This window comes from Ranitomeya imitator, chromosome 2 (genome assembly GCF_032444005.1).
Source record: "Ranitomeya imitator isolate aRanImi1 chromosome 2, aRanImi1.pri, whole genome shotgun sequence".
In the NCBI taxonomy this organism is placed as follows: domain Eukaryota; kingdom Metazoa; phylum Chordata; class Amphibia; order Anura; family Dendrobatidae; genus Ranitomeya; species Ranitomeya imitator.
In genome coordinates, this window is record NC_091283.1 from 640685872 (window position 1) to 640709298 (window position 23427).

Here is a 23427-nt window from a genome sequence, read left to right on the forward strand (position 1 = left end):
GAACTATAGTGGGTTCCCAAGTTACGGCTAGAACAAAGACTGGAAAACTGATACGGCTCCCGCCCCCTCAAATAAAATCCAGTGAAATCTACGCATCCAAATGCATAAACCACAGTAAGTGGCCACATGTTTGACATTATTGTAATGGTGAGAGAGCACTTAACAATTTACTGGGTGCATGTCGGCAGAATCACTATGTATGGGTGCGCTACAATATGGGGGCACAATGTTTGGTCATTAAACTGGCAGATATGCAATTCTCCAGAATAAAGCACAGCATGGATATTATAAAATAGTGACTGCAGCTGGTGTCCAGTTTCACCTATTAACCCTTGTGTATCTGATAAATTTGCAGCAAATAAAAAATAATATATTTTACAACTAAAATATTACATTTCCACATCCCAATGTTATAAAATCCTGTGATGCACCTGTGGTTTCAAAATACCCTGTATACCCATAGATAAATTCCATAGGCAGTGAAGTTTTCAATATGAGGTCACCTGGGGGTTATTCTGCTGTTCTGGCACCTCAGGGGCTCAGCTAATGGAGAAAAATCAAAAACAAAAAGGATGGCCTAGGTCTAGTATCAAGAGAAAAAACCAATGAATTGCAAAAATGACCTAAAAAATATTTTGTAATGACAATAATTAAAATAGGACTAGAAACCACACATAACAAACAACTAATGGCAGGGAACCCAAAAATAGGATCAGATAGTCATTGAATACAGATAATCACTAAAAAGGAAAAGGGCTAGGGAAGATAGACGTGCCTCACCCTACTGAATTCCCTTCCTTGCAGCGGAGGCTGGCACCCTGGGATACGATATGGCGCCCCCGCTCAACGTAGACTGACCCTAAAAGGTATCCCTACCAAAGCCACCACCCAAAACACACCACACAAAAAAAAAAACACAAAATGAATAAATACACTGAAGTGCTGTAGCTGCTAATGGCTGTCAATGCAGAATGACGTTAGTGAGCCTTGTTCAATTCCATCTAAGGAAATATATGGACTATGAGTGGTATCAAATCTAGATGGATGAGTGATTTAGAAGGATGTAGAAAATAATATTTTCTTTTTAAAGATTGTTATTATTTATAAATACAGCAGTGAATAATCATAGAGAAAGATTGGTGTCTCTGTCAATAGCAAATTGTCTAGGACGGTAGAAAAAAATATTGTCACTTAAACAGGAGACACATCTTGTATGATACTGTAAACCTTCTTTACCAGTAAATAAAGGCTATGATCACCTATTCAGAGATCAAACCTTATATTAGTAGCATAGGAAATATACACTCATCCTAGTAAAATTACCAGACCTAAGACACTTGATCAACAAAACAAGTATCGGCATCACCGCCAGAATCATATGGGCATCATCACCAGAAAAAAAACATTATTATGATGTTCCAATAGTTGCATGCACATGATGGCATAAATCTTGAAGTGGTGAAAATACAAAAAACTCAGATGTTTTGGCACCATAAAACATTGGCATCACCGCCAGAATCATGTAGGCATCATCGCCAGAATACAGCCATTATTCCCATATTCAGAAGTCATATGTAAGTGATGGCATCACCGCCAGAGATATATGGGCATCATCGCCAGAAATAAAATAATCTGTCAATATAGATAAATGATGGCATCACCGCCAGAAAAGTAATTCATTCATATATATATGAGGGCATAATCACCAAGCAATAGCATATGAATCAACTTAATAGGGGAGCCATGTAAAGATGTTCATGGCTAAAATGGTGCAACACAAGCATAATGGCAGGCAGCCAATTCAGCAGCACAGGTGTGTAGTTACGATACACTTATCTTAGGGAAGCAGTGTCCCAGCCCGACGCGTTTCTCCCCAAAGGAGATCCCAAGGGGTTCCTCAGGGGAATGACCTTCCCGTCGTTGTTCCTTCCCGGTGAAAGACCTGGCTATTTATTGCTTGCGTTGAAAAACACGTGATGGTGTCTCCGCGGCTTTTCTACATACATTTGCATATTTCCCATAAGGGATGGGGGCAGTGTTCTGGATCACCTATAGTCACAGGCCAAAAAGTGGAGGAGCCAACAAACGAGGTCCGGAATCTAGTGCATAACTGGCAGCCTGATGGGTCACCGTCGTGGTAACTGCCGCTTGAGAAAATGAGGAAGCAGCCTTTACTGCCAGTGTGTCCAGACAGGTATTTAATGTCCGCAGATAGGATAAAATCTTATCCTGCTGATCCTTCTGACACGACCTGTCTTGGTATAGGTACGAGATGGAAGATACCTGAGAGCCAGCGGATTCCATGGCCTGTGCAAACTGTAACAGGCAGGGTGGTGGAACCACTGTGCCGAAGTCCATGGAAGACCTGGAGGAGAGTGACTAGGAACCTCACCCAATAAGACCACGGATATGCAGCAACATACAACATCGAGATCTGAGGAGAGACAAGGGAGGTGGTCCAGGTCCTACTCCAGAACTGACGTTGGGTAGATGGCAGCTAACCCCCTAGAAACAGGTAGCTGGGGCAGCCTAAGGGAATATCCAACAGATACAGGTAGGAGGAGTAAGATGACAGGTACCGGCTGAGAAAGAGATGAGCATTGGCAAGTGCAACTGGACCAGATGATGTTGAGATTGGCCGGGCAGGTGAAACGGGACCGACTGATGTTGAGATGACAACGGGCAGGTGCAGCGTGACCGGCTGATGTTGGGATGAGCCTGGGCAGGTGCAACTGGACCGTCTGACATTGAGATGAGCGCTGGCAGGTGCAGTGGGACTCTCTGACACTGAGATAAGCACTGGCAGGTGCAGCGTACTGGGATACGAGTGCTGGGACCTGAGAACTCACAATATTGTTAGGAAACAAACACAGCATTGCACAGACACCTCCATGTTGCAAGAGGTGCTTTAAATAGTGTCCTGCAGATATTGGCTGGGGACACTTTTGGCCCCTTTAAGAAAGGGGAAGTGTGTGCGCGCACGCTCCCTAAGCATAGTGCCCGGGGACCTGTGTGTGTTGCACGCACCGCACCCCGGGTAGCAGCAGACCCGGAAGGAGCAGGATGGGGGCTGTGGCAGTATGTTTGTATCTCTGCAGGGAGAGAGGGACTGCAGGTAGAGACGCTGGTGCTACACATTATACTATATGCGTATAATCGGGTTCTGTAGCAGCTCGGGTGCATATAATCGTGTTCTGCAGCAGCTCGGGTGTGTATAATAGGGTTCTGCAGCAGCTCAGGTGCGTATAATAGGGTTCTGCAGCAGTTCAGGTGTGTATAATAGGGTTCTGCAGCAGCTCAGGTATGTATAATAGGGTTCTGCAGCAGCCCAGGTATGTATAATAGGGTTCTGCAGCAGCTTGGGTGCGTATAATAGGGTTCTGCTGCAGCTCGAGTACGTACAATAGGGTTCTGCAGCAACTCGGGTGTGTATAAAAGGGTTCTGCAGAAGCTCGTGTATGTAAAATAGGGTCCTGCATATGTGCGTATAATAGGATTCTACAACAGCTCAGGTGTGTATAATCGGGTTCTGCAGCAGCTCGGGTGCGTTTAATAGGGTTTTACAGCACCTTGGATGCGTACAATAGGGTTCTGCAGCAACTTGGGTGTGTATAATAGGGTTCTGCAGCAGCTCGTGTATGTATGATAGGGAACTGCAGCAGCTCGTGTGCATATAATAAGGTTCTGCAGCAGCTCGTTTGTATAATAGGGTTGTGCAGCACCTTGGGTCCATATAATAGGGTTCTGCAGCAGCTCAGGTGCGTATAATCGGGTTCTGACGCACCTCGGGTGCGTATAATAGGGTTCTTCAGCAGCTCAGGGGTGTATAATAGGGTTCTGCATCACCTTAGGTGAGTATAATAAGGTTCTGCAGCAGCTCAGGTGCATATAATCGGGTTCTGCAGCAGCCAAGGTGCGTATAATCGGGTTCTGCAGCACCTCGGGTGCGTATGATAGGGTTCTGCAGCAGCTCGGCTGCGTATAATACAGTTCTGAAGCAGCTCAGGTGTGTATCATAGGGTTCTGCAGCAGCTCGGGTGCGTATGATAGTTCTGAAGCAGCTCAGGTGTGTATACTAGGGTTCTGCAACACCTCGGGTGCGTATAATCCGGTTCTGCAGCAGCTCGGGTGCATATAATAGGGTTCTGCACCAGCTCGGGTGCATATAATAGGGTTCTGCACCAGCTCAGGTGCGTAAAATCGGGTTCTGCAGCACCACGGGTACGTATAATCATGTTCAGCAGCAGCTCGGGTGCATATAACAGGGTTCGGCAGCAGCTCGGGTGCGTATTATTATTATTATTATACATTTTTATAGCGCCATTTATTCCATGGCGCTTTACATGTGAATACGGGCAAATATAGACAAATACATTAAACATGAGCAGATAACAAGGCACACGAGTACATAAGGAGGGAGGACCCTGCCCGCGAGGGCTCACAGTCTGCAGGGGGTGGGTATAATTATGTTCTGCAGCAGCTGTGCCACGTATTGACATTACAGTACCACAGCCTGTCAGCCATGTTACAGTTCAGTCTTCCAGGAGACGTCGGCCGCTCCTTCACATGCTTTCCTTCAGCCTTGCTCTCTTCTATTTCCTTCCTAGGAGGCGTGTAGGGTACAGACTACACTCCCCATAATGCATCGCTGCATCACACCAGCTTGGACTGACAGGACTGCACGTTCCAGGCATGATAGGTGCTGTAGTCCCCCAGCCTCCAGTCACTCCACCTCCTGTCTGAGCAGACTAGACTACAGGCTGGAGAAGACATACAACCTGGAAGTGAAGTGAAACGCAGCAACAGGAAGTGGAGGGGCAGGAGAAAACTTTTATCTCCCAGCAGCTAGTGAGGAAGAGGAGCTGCCCCAAGTGCCTGCCTGCAGGTAATGCTGTGTATGGCGCTGCTGTAAGCAGTGTGCCCACCTCAGACTGGCCTGCAGTCAGCACAGATGTCCACAGGGGCCATGTGCCTCCTGACAGGGTGGGGAGTGTGACATTATGGTCTCCTGATGCAGTGGTCTGGCTGTAGGGTGTGCTGACGTTGCCCTTGTACCCTGCGTACCCTGGCCCTATAGGTCTCCACAAGGCAGTAATATGGGTTTTCAGTGCGACATTGTTATAACGTCACAGTATTGTGTTCACACCAGATTTCTTTCCCTATAGGGACTAATGTGTTGTAGTGTCACGATTGTAAACTCCATGTCCCCCTGACAAGTCATAGTGTGGGCTCAGTAATGTGGCACATAAGACTAGCAACACAGGGGTTAATACGCAAGAGATCTAGTTCAGCAATAAGGGGCGAAGTCCTGTGTCAAGGCTTTATTGGGTATTAATGACCCATGGAACTCGGTGCCTGCAGTGGGTTTACACCAACACCTTCCAAATTGTCTGGTTTCCATCCGGACAGTCTTCCACGTGTTCATTTTCCATATCCGTACTGCTTCCTTGTCCACTCGGATGGTTACATGAACAGGTTAAAGGGAATCTGACAGGTAGCCCGCCTGTACGACTAGTGCACAGTGCGGCTCAGTCCCCTGCCCCTTTATGTTTTTCCATGAAACATCGCAGTGTTTCAGAGTCAGATATACATGGCTGCGATAGTACATCTTGTGACTGATGAAAAGCCACCTGCAGTTTGGGCAGCATGTATCACCTGTCAGGTTCCCTTTAATAAATAATAAAGGACAAATATAGTTTTCTATCTTTATAATTGTAATCCTGACATACAGATGGCAACCCATATGTGATCTGTTTTTTTTTTGCACACCCCTTGACTTATAATTTGGGAGTCGGATCCAGAATACGGAGCATGCTGCGATTTTTTCCCATGCAGACCATAGGTCCGTCTACGTAATAGTTCATGTGAACTAGCAGACTGACTTGTCTTGGTCCGTGTGCTGCAGCCACGCAGGGTCCCTAAAGGTAAGGGGGCAAACTTCCACCTCCAAAGCAGCAAGCGTAAAAAGGTGCCAATATACTGTTCCCATAAAAGTGCCCTCGTGTTCACCACTGGGTGACATGCCAGTGACCTGACAACAGAACCTCAACACTGAGGTCTCACAGGCTGCCACATGGAACCATGCTGACTGTGACACCACTCCATTATGTATGATGATTGGGAATACATGCTAATGCATCAGTTTAGAGTCATTTCATTTTGATTCTCACCTTAGGGAAAAACCATGAAATCTTACATTATGTGCAAAGCCAAAACTTTTTGTCCACTGGTGTCAGTCATCGAGGATGTTCACATTTGTAGAGCTCTGAGGTTTTCTTAAAAATAAATGTTTGTTATATCAACATTGACTTTAGAGACTCTCCTCCAACAAAAGAAAAGTCACAGTGAATCCTATGTGTCTGAAAAAGGGTCTCACAGACATCATCTGACATATCCACAGAGGATGGACAAGAACCCGAACCATCTTACCAACAAGATACTAAACCTCACTCTGGAGATAATCTTCATTCTAACTGGAGAGGTAAATGATTATGGTAATTGTCTCTGTAACGTGGCAACTGGACAGGAGGTATGTGTCACTGAGGTGACAAGCCTCCGTGATGTAGGACCTGGAGAAGCAGGATGTTTTTAATGGGCCCAGATTTTGGGTCAGAGTTTTAGGAACTGCCAAAGAGCTGGGTGGGACTTGCTGTTCCCATACCTTCAGATCCAGGACTCCAAACAAGCTATTTGACTCACGACCTTAGATGTACCCATACGTCCTGGTTGGGATGCCCGCACTGATTCCGGCAGTTTAACCCACTAAATGCTGCGATCAATATCGACTGCAGCATCTAGAAGGCAGGGAGATACTACGATCGGCGCTCCGCAATGAGGCAAAAAACTATGCTTTCTTTATCGCCTCTCATTGGGGGACACAGGAACCATGGGTGTATGCTGCTGCCACTAGGAGGCTGACACTATGCAAATAAAAAAGTTAGCTCCTCCTCTGCAGTGTACACCCCACCGACTGGCATTATACTCTTCAGTTTAGCTTAGTGTCAGTAGGAGGTGGACACGGGTCTTTCATTAGACCCTTATCTACCTCAATGTGCGTCGTTTCTTTTCAGGTTTTTCCGGAGGGATACAGGGTGAGCAGTCACACCTGTAGTCCCACAAGCGGACTATGAGTACGGCGTGTACTGCCACCCCGTATCCTCATAGATCCCTCTCCAGGACCAAGATCCTAGCACACAAGCGTGCTCAGAAGTCCGGTCCTGGCTCCGTCCCCCACCCACTCGCCCACCAGAGCCTGTCGGTTGCGGAGACGAGGACGTCCATCAGCTCCCTGGACGTCTCATACCCTTCCTGTCAGGTTAGTTTCGGCGTGGGATGTTTTAGGTGAGTATTTTCCCCAGTCCCATCCCACATCTTTTATAGGGGGGGGGTCTTGTTAGGGGCTCCCAGCCTCCTTTCATACCTGTCAACACCATGATGCGTCCATACAGTGACGCGGCCGGGATTGTTGTGTCGCGCTGCGACATCCGTAGGTGCGCTTTCTTCCCCCACAGCACCTCTTCCCCCAATTCAGATACGGGGGCCCTCTGCCTTCTTTCCGGCGCTGGGCCCTTACAGGCTGCTGCGCCGTTCTTCTGTATGCCTGCACGTTGGGCTGCCATACGTTCCCCCCTGCGGCGCACCACTCGGTGCTGCGGCTCTTCATGGGGCACCATCCACAGCGCGGCAGCCCTGCAGGCTGTCGCGCTGCTTCTCCCTGCGGCGCTCTGCCCGGCGCCGCAGGAGGTCTTTCTCTGGGCGCCCCTCAGCGGCGCAGCCTGATGGGCGACCGCGCCGCTAGCTGTCTCTTAGGGCGCTCTATTCCGGCGCCTTGGCTCCTTTCCTCGGCCGCCGGCCCCTAATTTAGGCCCCGGCTTCTGTCGGGGCCTACTTCCGGTTTTCGGGCCCCTCACTTCCGGCTCTGCGGGCGGGCTTTTTCCCGCCCGACTTACTGTGCCCTTCCTACCGGCGCCCCTGCGTCTGGCTCCGCCCCCTTCCTCCTGGGACACTCGTCTGGTGTGAGCACCGCTTTGTACCGGCAGCAGCACCAGCCCTCGCAAGCGCACCCGCACCTTCGTACGCATCCTCTGTGGGCAGCTCTATCTGCGCTGAATTCAGCTCCTCAGGGCACTTCATCGACAAGTGGGACATCTCCCAGGACCGGGTCCGTGAGTAGCTGCACTGCAGACTGACACCCCCCTCTGCCCACTGTCCCCTAACCCACTGGCATCTTCAGGGTCCCTCAAAATGTCTACCTCTAAAGGGGGCCGCTCTCGCCCCCCTACTTCTTCTTCATCTACTGCCTTAGTCACGTACTTTGCATGTTCGTCCTGTAACAGCAAACTTCCCTCAGGTCACTCCTCCCCGCTGTGTCAGTCCTGCAGCAACCCAATTGTTCCCACCGCCCAGGATCCCCCGGCTGTTCCGCCCGAGAGTGATCCCCCCATCCCAGGCTGGGCTGCCTCTCTGTCACAATCGGTGGCCGATTTAACACGGGTATCTCAAACCCTAGTGTCCGCGCTGGATCGGTTACCCCTGCAGACCCCTGCAGTGGCCAGCGGGTCGCAGGAACCGCCGCCCAAGCCCTCCTTGATAAGCCACAAAAGGTCCAGACAGGAACGTCGGTCTGAGTCCTCTTCGCGCTCCATCTCGCCGCTCGGCCCTCCCCTGCGGTTGGTGTCCCACCGATCCTCCTCCCCTGAGTCAGGCGAGGCATTATCTGATGCGCCCTCGGAGGATATTTCGGAGCTGGATCCTAACCAAATCGCCACCATGAGTGAGACAGTCCAGAACCTCATTGGGGCAATAAACCAAACCTGTGGCATCAAGGATCCCTCTACGGAACTCGCAGATCAGGCGGTTTCGTTTAGACGGGCCAAACCACCTTCTAAATTTTTCGCTCCTCATCCGGAATTCGAGGAAATCTTGTCCAGAGAGAGAGAGAATCCAACCAGACGTTTTCAGAGGGGAAAACGCCTGGGGGTGTTATATCCGTTTTCACCAGAACTTACCGCCAATTGGACGGTCTCTCCCTCGGTGGATCCCCCTGTTTCCAGGCTGTCCACCAACACGGTGCTTCCACTGTCCGGCGGAGCGTCTCTGAAGGATTCTAACGACAGAGTTATAGAATCCTTCGCGAAATCTGCCTTTGAAGCGGCTTCAGCAGCGCTATGCCCAGCCTTTGCTTCCACCTGGGCTTCAAAATCCATCTCAAAATGGGCCAAGGATCTACGGCGAGGTATCCTTGACGGGGCACCTCCTGCGCAATTGGCGGAACTTGCCAACCAGATTTCCCACGCTGGTGAATACCTGGTTTCCGCCTCCCTGGATGTCGCGTCTTGTGCGGCTCAGGCTTCCAGCAATGCCGTTGCCATCCGCCGGACCGTTTGGCTCAAGGCCTGGCAGGCGGACTTGTCCTCCAAAAAGTCCCTCACTAGTCTGCCCTTCCAGGGCTCTCGTCTCTTTGGTTCCCAGCTGGACCAAATCATTAAGGACGCCACCGGGGGTACAAGTTCTCTTCTCCCCCAGGCTAAACCTCGTCGCCCTCCTCCTAGACGACAGTTTCGCTCTTTTCGGCCTTTTCGTCGCTTCGCTGCGTCGAACTCCTTTTCCCAGCAGCAACAGAGGCCACAGGCACGTCAAGAGAGGAAGGCGGTGTCCTTCAGGCCCACTCCGTCCTGGCGTCCTCGCTTTTCCCAGGGTAGATCGTCCAGGCCCAGGACTGGAAGATCCACCTCCGCATGACTCTTGGCAAGACTCCAGCCCAACTCCCAGGTTGGGGGGCCGTCTTCTCCGTTTCAGGGACGTCTGGATTTCCGCAGTGGAGGATGCATGGGTCAGGGAAGTTGTATCCTCGGGATACAAGATAGAGTTCGCCTCCCGACCCAGGGATCGTTTCTTCCAATCCTGTCCTCCAAAAGATCCCGCTCTGGTTCCGGGCTTCTTCGCAGCCATCGCTTCTCTGCTCAAATCCGGGGTAATCGTTCCCGTCCCAGAAAAGGAACGGTACACGGGCTTCTACTCGAACCTCTTTGTGGTACCGAAAAAAGACGGCAAGGTTCGTCCCATTCTGGACCTCAAATTGCTGAACAGGAGGGTTCACCTGAGACACTTCAGGATGGAATCCCTTCGTTCAGTAATTGCTTCCATGGAGGCTCAGGAATTTCTATGCTCTATAGATATCCAGGACGCCTACCTACATGTTCCGATATTTCCCGGACATCACCGTTTCCTGCGCTTCGCAGTGCAACAAGATCATTTTCAGTTCGTCGCCCTGCCGTTCGTCCTCGCAACCGCGCCAAGGGTGTTCACGAAAATCATGGCGGCACTGATGGCCATCTTGAGAGTCAGAGGCTTGGTCCTGTTTCCATACCTCGACGACATCCTCATCAAGGCTCCGTCCTTTGCTCAGGCCCACGAAAGCCTGTCCATAGTTCTCGACACGTTATCCCGTTTCGGGTGGCTGGTCAACCGGAAGAAGTCCTGCCTTATTCCTTCTCAGCGCATCATCTTTCTGGGCATGCTTTTCGACACTCATCAGTCCAGAGTCTTCCTTCCCAAGGACAAGAGATCCACCCTTTGTCGGGACATACGCTTGCTCCAGGGTCCTCGGCCTCCCTCCCTCCGATCGGCCATGAAGGTTCTGGGGAGGATGGTAGCTACCTTGGAAGCGATTCCCTTCGCACAATTCCATTCTCGACCCCTTCAGCAAGCCATTCTGTCTCAGTGGGACAGGTCGGTCTTCTCCCTGGATCGGCCGATCAGACTCTCCTTTCGGGTCAAGCGGTCTCTCAACTGGTGGCTGACGTCACCTCTCATCTCCCAGGGCAGGTCCTTCCTTCCGGTTCACTGGCAGGTGGTGACAACGGACGCCAGCCTGATCGGCTGGGGTGCGGTTTTTCGCCACCTGACGGTTCAGGGCCGTTGGTCGCCGCAGGAGTCTTCTCTGCCGATCAACGTCCTCGAAATTCGGGCCATCTTTCTGTCCCTCCGCCATTGGGAAAGGATCCTCAGGGGCCTTCCAGTCCGGGTCCAGACGGACAACGCCACGGCTGTGGCATATGTCAACCATCAGGGGGGGACTCGGAGCTCCTTGGCCCTTGCCGAGGTATCCAAGATCCTCCTTTGGGCAGAGGCAACGGTTCCGGTGATATCCGCGGTGCATATCCCCGGCGTGGAAAACTGGGCCGCAGACTTCCTCAGCCGCGAGGGTCTCGCGGCAGGGGAATGGTCCTTGCATCCGGAGGTCTTCCATCAGATTTGTCTTCGATGGGGAACTCCGGATGTGGATCTCACGGCGTCTCGAATCAGCAGGAAGGTTCCGCAGTTCGTCTCCAGGTCCCGCTATCCTCTCGCAGTGGGCGTCGATGCTCTGGCCATTCCCTGGTCACAGTTCGAGCTGCCCTACCTGTTCCCACCCCTTCCATTACTTCCCAAACTTTTGAAGAAGATCAAAGCGGAAGGGGTGCCGGTCATTCTGATCGCCCCGGATTGGCCCAGGAGAGCTTGGTTCGCGGAGCTCGTCAACCTTCTCGCGGACGCTCCCTGGCGCCTTCCAGACAGGCCCGATCTGCTGTCCCAGGGTCCGATCTGCCACCCGAATTCTCGGTCGCTCAGTTTAACGGCGTGGCTGTTGAGACCGCGGTTCTAAGAGCGTCCGGCCTTTCGGACCGGGTGATTCACACCATGATTCAGGCTCGGAAGCCTTCTTCTTCCAGGATCTACTACCGCACCTGGAAGGCCTACTTCCGTTGGTGCGAGTCCAACCGCGTTCCGCCTATGGTTTTTTCCCTGCCTTCTCTTTTGGCCTTCCTTCAGGCAGGGCTGGATTCGGGCCTGGCTCTTAGTTCCCTGAAGGGTCAGGTCTCGGCGCTTTCCATCCTCTTTCAGAAGACCTTGGCCTCTCGGCCACAGGTTAGGACCTTCTTTCAGGGGGTAGCCCATGCCGTCCCGCCGTACAGGGCCCCTGTGGAGGCATGGGACCTAAACCTGGTACTGGACGTTTTAAAGGTTTCTCCCTTTGAACCTCTTAGGGAGATTCCTTTATCAGTTTTATCTTGGAAGGTGGCTTTTCTTGTGGCCATCACGTCCATTCGCCGCGTTTCCGAGCTGGCGGCACTGTCTTGCCGCCCTCCGTTTTTGGTCATTCACCAGGACAAGGTGGTCTTCCGACCCCCACCTTCTTTTCTTCCTAAGGTGGTTTCCACCTTCCACCTCAACGAGGACATCGTTCTACCTTCCTTTTGTCCGGCTCCGACTCATCCTCTGGAGCGATCGTTGAACAAGCTAGACCTCGTCAGGGCAGTGAGGATTTATCTGGACAGAACGTCCTCTTTCCGGAAGACGGATTCCTTTTTCGTCATTCCTGATGGCACGCGCAGAGGCCAGCCGGCTTCTAAAGCGACTATTGCTCGATGGATCAGAATGGCAATTTTGGAGGCTTACCGGGTCAAGAACAGAGTGCCCCCTCCTGGGATTAAGGCTCACTCTACCCGGGCAGACGGCGCCTCCTGGGCGGTGCACCACAGGGCTTCCGCCCTACAGCTTTGCAAAGCGGCAACTTGGTCTTCCATCCACACGTTCGCCAAATTTTACAAGGTCCATACCTATGCATCGGCGGACGCCAGCCTAGGCAGAAGGATCCTGCAGGCGGCAGTGGTGAGCCCTCTGACCTGATGGAAGTCTGTTTTTCCCGCCCTTAGGACTGCTTTGGGACGTCCCATGGTTCCTATGTCCCCCAATGAGAGGCGATAAAGAAAACAGGATTTTTGGTTGCTTACCGTAAAATCTGTTTCTTGAAGCCTCCATTGGGGGACACAGCTCCCTCCCAATGTTTTCTGTTGTTATCTGTTCTATGACTGTTCTCACGTTACAGTTCTCAAGTTTGTGTTTATGGTTTTTCAACCTTGTTTCATTATCTCCTACTGCTTTCTCACTAACTGAAGAGTATAATGCCAGTCGGTGGGGTGTACACTGCAGAGGAGGAGCTAACTTTTTTATTTGCATAGTGTCAGCCTCCTAGTGGCAGCAGCATACACCCATGGTTCCTGTGTCCCCCAATGGAGGCTTCAAGAAACAGATTTTACGGTAAGCAACCAAAAATCCTGTTTTTTTTTATCATACCGCTGGAGAAAAAGTGGTCTGAAAAAGTGGACGAATTTAAATAAATTTCATCTTGTTCGGCAGAAAACTAGCCACCGTACAGCTCCATCAGCTGAAAATTTAAAAAGTTATAGCTCTCAGAATACAGCGATGCAAAAATATATATATTTTTTTGTAAAATAGTTTTTGTGTAAAAGTACCAAAACATAAAGATATAAATGTAGTATCGCTGTAATCGCACTGACCCGAAGAATTAAGCTGCCTTTTCAATTTTACCATATGTGGAACGGCATTAAAAACAAACAAAAATCAATTCCTGAATTGCTGTTTTTTTGTTAATTTTGCCTCCCAAAAATCAGAATAGAACGCGATAAAAAAGCCATGGTACCAATAAAAACGTCAAGTTCTGACATGACACTGTTGGCGGAAATATGGAAAAATTGTATCTCTCAAAATATGCCAATGCAAAATCTATTTTCCCCCTCCCCCCAAAAAATAATCTTTTAGTGTGCAACAGCAGCCAAGCAGAAACAAAATGTAAATCTGGTATCACTATAATTGCACTGACCCGAAAAATAAAGTCCTGTAATCACTTACACTGCACGAGGAACGGCATAAAAAATAAATAAAACCAATTCTGCAGTTGATTTGTTCATTCTGCCTCCCAAAGATCGCATAAAGATTCAGCTCACATTTATCCTGCTCTCTGTGCTGAGCGCTTACACTGCGGTTTCCGTGTAAATCTCTGAAATACGTGATTCAAACGGAACTCCCGGCAGAAGATTCCCTATAATGAGGCAGCATTCCAGATGCCGGCAGAGGGATGACAGCCCCTGTGCCTTTGGATTGGAGACCCCGCTGCGTGACGCCGAGTCTTGATGGTTGGGATGGTGACCCGATGTCGTCATGATGACATCCGCGTCACCAGAGCTAGGAAAGTTGCTTGATCATGTGCAGTATTATCAGCAACTTTCTCTGTCAGTGCAGAGCTGACACTTTGCATAGTATGGGGATGCTGCTGCATCCCCATGCTAGACAACAAAATTTCCCTGATACATAGGGTTAATAATAAGTCAGAAAAATAAATGCAGACATCAACGAACCCCGACAAGCTTCAAGCAAAAAAAAAGGGTCAAAGAGTATTTTAGACAATACATATAAATTTTATTAATGAATCATACATATCATAAAATAAAATACAGACAGCACTAACTACTAAGCAGGCACGAAGAGGGGGTCCCTGTAACAAATTTTGCTGTCAAAACTCCCATATAAAAAGTATGCAATTGGCTGTATTTAAAGATGTAAAAACAATAACTAACTGCACAATATGGACAAAATATATAAATAAATAAATAAATAAATAAATAAAGATGCCCACTAGAACTTCAGAACAGTTTCGATCTGACACTCCAATATCTTGGTTAGATGAAATTTAAGGGAGTGGATATCAAAGCAAAAGTGTCAAAAGCAAAGGCAAGTAACATGAAGTACATAAGGTGCATCACGTGCATGGAGATAGATATAAATTGAAGTGCATATAGTGAGCTGGTACTTACAAAACAAAATAAAGACCAAATTCCCCGGCCTGCCACCCCTACGCACGTTTCGCCATAACTTTGGCAGGAAGTGCCTCCATGGAGTCAAAATCGTCACCACACCTGTAGATAAATTCCCAAAGGGGTATAATTTACAAAATGGGGTCAATTGAGGGGGGATTCTGCTCTTCTAGCAATTAGGGGCTCTGTATATGGAGTCTGCAAACACTTCTAGGAACATCTGCGCTCCAGGAGGCAAATAGCGCTCCGTTCCTCCCGAGTCTCTCTGTATGGCTAAGTAGTACTGTACAGCCCCATATGGGGTATTGCCACATTCAGTAGAAATTGTGGGACAAAATTTGGTGCCATTTTTACCCACTTCTTGTGTGAAAATGTTAAATCTGGGGCTAATACAAAATTTTGGTGGTAGAAATGTAGTTATTTTTTCTTCACTGCCTAATGGTATAAAATTCTGTGACACACTTGTGCTGTCCATAAGAAAACTGCACCATTAGATAAATTAATTGAGAGGCGTATTTTGTAAAATGTGGTCACTAATAGAGGATTCTGCTGTTCTGGCACCTCGTAGGCTTTTGCAGTGGGTCATGCGATCTGCAAACCATAACAGTAAAATCTGCTCCTTGCCTTCCAGTTTGTTGTAAAAAAAAATTCCTATTACCCCTAAGCAAAAAAATGAAAACTTGTGGCTAAAACAACATTTTAGTGGCAAAAATGTAATTTATTCTTTCGTCACTGCTCACTGGTATAAAATTCTGATGATCACTGCACCCCTAGATGAATTCAGTGGGGAGTGTAGTCTGTAAAATGAGTTCCCATATAAGGGGTTTCTGTTATTCTGGCACCTCAAGGACTCTGCCAATGTGACATGGCACCCTCAAACCAGTTCAGAAAAATCTGAACTCTAATATGGCGCCTCGTCCCTTCCAAGCCTTGCATTTTGCCTTAAAAGTAGTATTCCCGCACATATGTGGTATCGGCGTACTCAGGAGAAATTGTACAACAAATTGTATGGTGCAATTTCTCCTTTTACCTTTATGAAAATGCAATATTTTGTGCAAAAAAATACTTGTGGGGAAAATTTGATTTTTTTTTTATTTTTCTTTTTACGGCCCAACGTTATAAACTTCTGTGAAGCATCTGGGGGTTCAATGTGCTCACCACGCATCAGAACAGTTCTCTGAGGAATCTAGTTTCCAAAATGATGTCACTTTTTAGACACATCAGAGGCTCTGCAAACGTGACAATGCGTCCGCCAATTGTTCCAGCAAATTTTACATTCAAACGGAGCTCCTTTACTTCCGAGCCATGCTGTGCACCCAAACAGTGGTTTTCTCCCTCATATGGGGTATCAGCATGCTTGCATATGAAGTATATTTTTTTTGGAAAAAAAGTTAAATGTTAATTTTTTTTTTCATATTCCAAAAATTTTTGTGAAGCACCTGAAGGGTTAATACATTTCTTGAATGTGCTTTTTGAACACCTTGAGGGGTGCAGTTTTTAGAATGGTGTCACTTTTGAGTATCTTCTATCGTATAGACCCCTCAACGTGACTTCAAATTTTGACTCTTTTGACTCTTTTCAAGTGTGAAGTGGTCTCTAAAAAAAATTGTTTTGTAAATTTTGTTGGAAAAATGAAAAATCGCTGGTCAACTTTTAACCCTTATAACTTCCTAACAAAAAAAAAAGTTGGTTCCAAAATTATGCTGATGTAAAGTAGACATGTGGGAAATTTTATTTATTTCCTATTTTGTGTGACATATCTTTGATTTATGGGCATGAAAATTCAAAGTTGGAAAATTGCGAAATTTTGAAAATTTGTCAAATTTCTGTTTTGTTTTTTTTTCACAAACACAAGTCATACCAAAGAACTTTTACCACTAACGTGTAGTACAATATGTCACGAAAAAACAAACTCAGAATTACCGGGATCCTTTGAAGCGTTCCTGAGTTATAACGTCATAAAGGACAGTGGTCAGATTTGTAAAAATTCGCCTGGTCATTAACGTGCAAACCATCTTAGGGGGTAAAGGGGTTAAAATATATAGAATTTTTTTTCTGCACATTTTGCATTCTTGTAGACACTATTACCAAAGAACAAAATCTCAAAAGAATTTAAAATATGGAAGAAAATTGCATTGGTTCACTTGAAATGGAATAACTCCTTTTTACAATTTTTTTTCTACCTTTATATTTAGAGACTTTAACTTTTATTAGTCTGATTGCTGCTATAATGCATTGCAATGCATTATACCTGTCAGTGCTACACTGACAGAAGCCTCCTGGACCATGTTCTTGGCATGGTCTAAACAGGCTACCGTAGCTGGCTGACGCTGGAGGCGTGCACCGCTCAGTGAATTTGGTGTATCTTGATCCTGCAAGACCCTTGTTAAGACTGGCGTATGAAGCTGGGTATATATATATATATATAATATATTTATTATATTAGGTGGTGGCCCGATTCTAACGCATCGGGTATTCTAGAATATGCTTGTTCACGTAGTATATTGCCCAGCCACGTAGTATATTGCCCAGCCCACGTAGTATATTGCCCAGTCACGTAGTATATTGCCCAGTCACATAGTATATAGCAGAGCCATGTAGTATATTGCCTAGGCACGTAGTATATTGCACAGCGACGGAGTATACAGCACAGAGCCACGTAGTATAGAGAGCTAAAAAAAATAAACATATACTCACCTTCCGAAGGCCCTTCAAGCCCAGCCACATAGTATATAGCAGAGCCACGTAGTATATTGCACAGCCCACGTAGTATATTGCCCAGTCACGTAGTATATTGCCCAGTCACGTAGTATATTGCCCAGTCACGTAGTATATTGCCCAGTCACGTAGTATATTGCTCAGTCACGTAGTATATTGCCCAGCCACATAGTATATAGCAGAGCCACGTAGTATATTGCCCAGCCACGTAAGATATTGCACAGCCACGTAGTATATTGTCCAGGCACGTAGTACGGTATATTGCCCAGTCACATAGTATATTGCTCAGTCACATAGTATATAGCAGAGCCATGTAGTATATTGCCTAGGCACATAGTATATTGCACAGCGACGGAGTATACAGCACAGAGCCACGTAGTATAGAGAGCTAAAAAAAATAAACATATACTCACCTTCCGAAGGCCCTTGAAGTCCTGCTATACTCACCATCCGCCGCCTTTCTCGCTCCTCTCCACGCTCACGGGACCGCTCCATTGCAAGCGGCAGCTTGCGGTCCCGTTCCCAGGGCTGGTATGAGCAGGACCTATGATGACGTAGCGGTCACATGACCGTGACGTCACGGTAGGTCCTTGTCGCACAACAGCCCTGGGACGGGACCGCAAGCTGCCGCTTGCAATGGAGCGATCCCGGGAGCGTGGCAAGGAGCGAGAAAGGCGGCGGAGGGTGAGTATAGCAGGTTTTTTGTTTTTTTTAAATTATTTTTAACATGACATATTTTAGTTGGGGACACACAGGGTTAATAGTAGCGGAGTGCGTTACACCGTGGGCCGTTACCGCTGCCATTAACCCTGTGTGAGCGGTGAGTGGAGGGGATTACGGAGCGAGCGCTGGGCAGTGAGTGCAAGGGAGTAGGGGAGGGACTAATCGGACTGTGGCCGTCGCTGATTGGTCGCGGCAGCCATGACAGGCAGCTGCCGAGACCAATCAGCGAACGAATAACCGTGACAGACAGACAGACGGAAGTACCCCTTAGACAATTATGGAGATATATATCTATAATATAACGCTGGGAGCGTCACTCTGTCCGAAGCCTTTATAGACTGCTTTCACACTGAACGCACACCGCGATCTCCAACAGAGAAGCAGGGACCGCCAGGAGGGTGAGTATCGCCTATATTCACCTGTCCTGCGTTCCATCGCTGAGCGCCACCATCTTCCCGGTCTTCGGCCTGTAACCTTCAGTTCAGAGGGCGCGATGACGCGCTTAATGCGCGCCGGCGCCGCCCTCTGACTGAACAGTCACAGCCAGGAGACCGGGAAGATGGCGGCGCTCAGCGATGGAACGCAGGACAGGTGAATATAGTAAGTGCTGGGGGGCCTGAGCTGGCGGCAATACCGGCCCCTGACCCCCACAGCGCGCCGGTGTCCCCGCCTGCTCAGGCCCCCGGATGGGTGCAGCACATGACAGGATGGGGACGCAGGATGGGTGCAGCACATACCAGGATGGGGACGCAGGATGGGTGCAGCACATGACAGGATGGGGACGCAGGATGGGTGCAGCACATACCAGGATGGGGACGCAGGATGGGTGCAGCACATACCAGGATGGGGACGCAGGATGGGTGCAGCACATGACAGGATGGGGACGGAGGATGGGTGCAGCACATGACAGGATGGGGACGCAGGATGGGTGCAGCACATGACAGGATGGGGACGCAGGATGGGTGCAGCACATGACAGGATGGGGACGCAGGATGGTTGCAGCACATGACAGGATGGGGACGCAGGATGGGTGCAGTACATACAAGGATGGAGACCATATACCAATATAAATGCTCGCCACCCGGGCGTAGAACGGGTTCAATAGCTAGTATATATATATCTGTGTATAACATATTTGCCTTACTTTACACAGGATTATGCAGCAGTGAAGAAATCTGGAGAGTTTGTCACCCCCAGCAGCTGTCACAGTGTGTCTGGCAGATACAGCAAAATGACAGGGTCTTCACCTTCCTCACATGAACACAAGAGAAACAAGGAGCAGAAGATCCTGGACCTCACCAACAAGATCACTGAACTGCTGACTGGAGAGGTGAGAACTGCTGGGAATACTGAGACATAGTAAAGTAATTTTGATGGGACCAGCAGACTATCTAGTGGTTATGTTAAGATTCTCCCACTGCAGCAGATGTGAAGGTCTCATTACCTAGAGAAAAAGTATGTTAAGCCCCACTTACACATTGTACTAATGTCAGCCAAACTCACCAACGGGTTCCACCAAGGACTAATGTGTTTGGGAGCCCCAGTTGTCACAGGAGCTAAGGGTACCGTCACACAGTGCCATTTTGATCGCTACGACGGCACGATTCGTGACGTTCCAGCGATATCCATACGATATCGCTGTGTCTGACACGCAGCAGCGATCAGGGACCCTGCTGAGAATCGTACGTCGTAGCAGATCGTTTGGAACTTTCTTTCGTCGCTGGATCTCCCGCTGTCATCGCTGGATCGGTGTGTGTGACACCGATCCAGCGATGCGTTCGCTTGTAACCAGGGTAAACATCGGGTTACTAAGCGCAGGGCTGCGCTTAGTAACCCAATGTTTATCCTGGTTACCATCGTAAATGTGAAAAAAACCAAACAGTACATACTTACATTCCGGTGTCCGTCAGGTCCCTTGCCGTCTGCTTCCCGCACTGACTGACTGACTGCCGGCCGTAAAGTGAAAGCAGAGCACAGCGCGCTGTGCTGTGCTTTCACTTTACGGCCGGCAGTCAGTCAGTGCGGGAAGCAGACGGCAAGGGACAGACACCGGAATGTAAGTATGTAATGTTTGTTTTTTTTTTACGCTGGTAACCAGGGTAAACATCGGGTTACTAAGCGCGGCCCTGCGCTTAGTAACCCGATGTTTACCCTGGTTACCCGGGGACCTCGGCATCGTTGGTCGCTGGAGAGCTGTCTGTGTGACAGCTCTCCAGCGACCACACAACGACTTACCAACGATCACGGCCAGGTCGTATCGCTGGTCGTGATCGTTGGTAAATCGTATAGTGTAACGGTACCCTAAGGATCCAGCCTGTTTGATTTTCTTTTGTTCTCCCAAAGATAAGCCACTACCAGACATATATGATTATTGGCTATCTCATTGATAACACAGGAGCGGACGAGCTATTGTGCATGAGAGAGATGGAAAAGATAGTTGCCAGATGATTATTCGTTGACAGTCATCTCGGGGTCTTTACAATTTAATATGCAGATCATCTGTTCCTCTGGAGGAAGCTACTGCCAGACTTGATTTACAGATTTTGAATACTTAAGATAAAATTTGGCTAAACTCCAGAATGGTCTGACAATGTTATCGTATGTGTATAATGACCTCCTGATATCTTCTTTCGGGGGACATACTTTTTAATGTAGAAACGGTAACTAGCCTCTGCTAGGCCATTATGACAAGGGTTTATTTGACATTGGAATATAAGGAGCTACCATGTTGTAATCTAACATCGTAGCTTGTTATATTCCCATGTGAGATAAACCCCTCTACCACAAAGGTCTAGCAGTAGCTTCTTCCCTTCTCCACATTAAAAACACATTGGGATCTAAGAATATATATTTATGGGGGTGCCAGATGTTGTTCAACAGCTATATAAAAGTATATAAGTGTATTTTAAGAATCTATATAACGTATACTTAAAAGTTATTTTTTTTACATTTGTTTTTTTTTTCACCACTAAAATACATTTTTTTTTACATGTCTGCAATTGCCGTAATCAAGAAAGGCTCAAATGTGTTTTTTTTTTCATAGTTTCACCTCGCTTGGCATTTTGTTTTCTAGTTTTCCAGTAACTCATCTGGTTATGTTGGTGGAAAAATTAAAATTATGGCTCATGTAGGAAGGGGAGAAAAATAAACCTATATTGCAAAAGCTAAACTTTTCTCAGACAGGAAGCAGTTAAGAAAGATAGATGATGACTTTATCATTATGTGTCAGGTTCCTATGAGGTGTCAGGATGTCACTGTCCATTTCTCCATGGAGGAGTGGGAGTATATAGAAGGACACAAGGAAATGTACGAGGACATCATGATGGAAAACCAACAATCTCTCACATCGCTGGGTAAGAAACGTAATTACCTTTAGTATGATCAGTAGAAACTCTATGTAATTGTAAATGTTTTATCTTATTTGTTTTTTACTTTGAACAGATTTACTAGTAAATATCACATCTGAAAATCGTTTGGATGATGGTAATGAGCCAGTGTCATGTGATGGTGCAGACCCCAGAGACACAGAAACATGTACACCTATAAACCATTTACAGCGATCTCCATCTCCTAATATTAAAGAAAAACCAGCGAGATTTGAAGAGGGAAATCTTCATCCTGAAGTATATACACCTTCAGATCTTATACACTATAAATCTTTTCATATTAAGGAGGAACTATGTGATGAAAGATATCTCACAGATCCAGAAATGTTTGCAACCACAGAACATCTCCAACAATACTCATCTCCATACATTAAGGAGGAACCAGTCTCTTGGGAAGGAAGTCCTCTTCTAGACATTGACTTTTATGCTTCCAGAGATCATCTGCAATACCCTCCTACTCCTATTAAAGAGGAACCGCTTTCATTGGAAGAAGGGGCGTTCAAGAAAGCCAACATTTACAGACCCGTGAATAACACAAAGACGCGATTCACAGCTCTAAATCAAGCAACCCATGCCTCAGGCCAAGCATACTATATATTTGAGGATGAAACCCATCTCAACAGCTCTGATTTCTTAGGACATAAAGCTTCTCAATTGTTTGAATGTTCCAAATGTGGGGATTGCTTTAGAACAAGATCATTATTTGATGTCCATCAGAGAATTCATAAAGGGATGAAAGTATATCCTTGTCAGGAATGTGGGAAATGTTTTAGTTGCAGTGCCCACCTTACTCTTCATCAGAGAGTCCATACTGGGGAGAGACCCTTTTCTTGTTCGGATTGTGGTAAATGTTTCAACCGTAATGCTCATCTCACTGTGCATCGTAGGATACACACAGGAGAGAGGCCATACCCTTGCAATGTATGTGGGAAGACTTTTAATTGTAGCGCAAGCCTTATTGTCCATCGGAGAATTCACACAGGAGAGAAGCCTTACCCATGCCATGAGTGTGGAAAACGTTTTGCCACCAACTCCGACCGAGCAAAACATGAAAAGGTCCACACTGGTATAAAACCTTTCTCTTGTTTAGACTGCAAAAAAAGTTTTGGTTGCAGTTCGCATCTGATAAAACACGAGAAAATTCACATTAGGGAGAAGCCTTATTCTTGTACTGCCTGTGGGAAACGTTTTGTCCAGAAAACACTGTTGACTTTGCATTTAAAGACACATTCACAGCAGTGACTAGATCCTAATTTTGCTTAGAAAAATCTGATTATACCTTCCTATAGAAAGCTTTAGTAAAGCTAAATTATTTGGCGTAATTGCACCTAATAAATACCTCCTCAGCAAGATGCTAAATTGAATCCCTTATAATCTAATGGCATTTATTTCCCATTGGTGTGTCCCTACAGTCAAAAGCACCAAACCAATTTCTTTATTAACTAAGGATCTTATGGTGCTCTAAATTTGTGTATGAAGCTACAGCATATGCTGACATATACAGTACTGTGCATAGGTTTTAGGCAGGTGTGGAAAAAAACATTGCAAAGTAAGACTGCTTTAAAAAAATAGAAGTGTTAAGTTTATTTTTATTAAGTAAGGAAGGGAATGTACAAAAGAGAAATCTTAAAAAAAAAAAAAAAAATAATCAGTATTTGCTGTGACCGCGTTTTACCTTCAAATCAGCATCAATTCTTCTAGATACACTCTTACATAGTTTTTGAATTAACTCAGCAGGCAGGTTATTCCAAACATCTTGGAGAGCTAACCAAAGATCTTCTGTGGATATAGGCTTGCTCAAATCCTTTTGCCTCTTCAAATGGTTCTTAAAGGAGTTATCCGGGACTAGTTTATTTTTTTTTACTCTGGAATAAGCACGCAGTTGCTAACTACTTACCTGTTCTCCCTGGCGCTGACTTAGAACTATCACAGAGCGCTCCTGC

The 23427-nt window shown here is 47.2% G+C and overlaps 1 protein-coding gene across 1 annotated transcript; it reads left to right on the forward strand.

Annotated features, from left to right (window-relative positions):
* Positions 1-4674: 4674 nt before the first annotated feature.
* On the forward strand, positions 4675-22848 carry LOC138665368 (zinc finger protein 566-like). The gene is made up of 5 exons (XM_069752792.1): positions 4675-4885; positions 6317-6481; positions 19252-19428; positions 21328-21451; positions 21540-22848. Exons 2-5 carry the CDS (start codon positions 6404-6406, stop codon positions 22724-22726), a joined length of 1566 nt encoding a protein of 521 aa, XP_069608893.1. The 5' UTR covers positions 4675-4885; positions 6317-6403; the 3' UTR covers positions 22727-22848.
* Positions 22849-23427: the final 579 nt, after the last annotated feature.

Bases quoted from the DNA above. Each gene is read 5' to 3' on its own strand.
- LOC138665368 (XM_069752792.1), top strand. From the start codon at position 6,404: ATGGACAAGAACCCGAACCATCTTACCAACAAGATACTAAACCTCACT. The intron at 6,482-19,251 runs GTAAATGATTAT...TACTTTACACAG, and splicing joins TCTTCATTCTAACTGGAGAG to GATTATGCAGCAGTGAAGAA. The intron at 19,429-21,327 runs GTGAGAACTGCT...ATTATGTGTCAG, and splicing joins CTGAACTGCTGACTGGAGAG to GTTCCTATGAGGTGTCAGGA.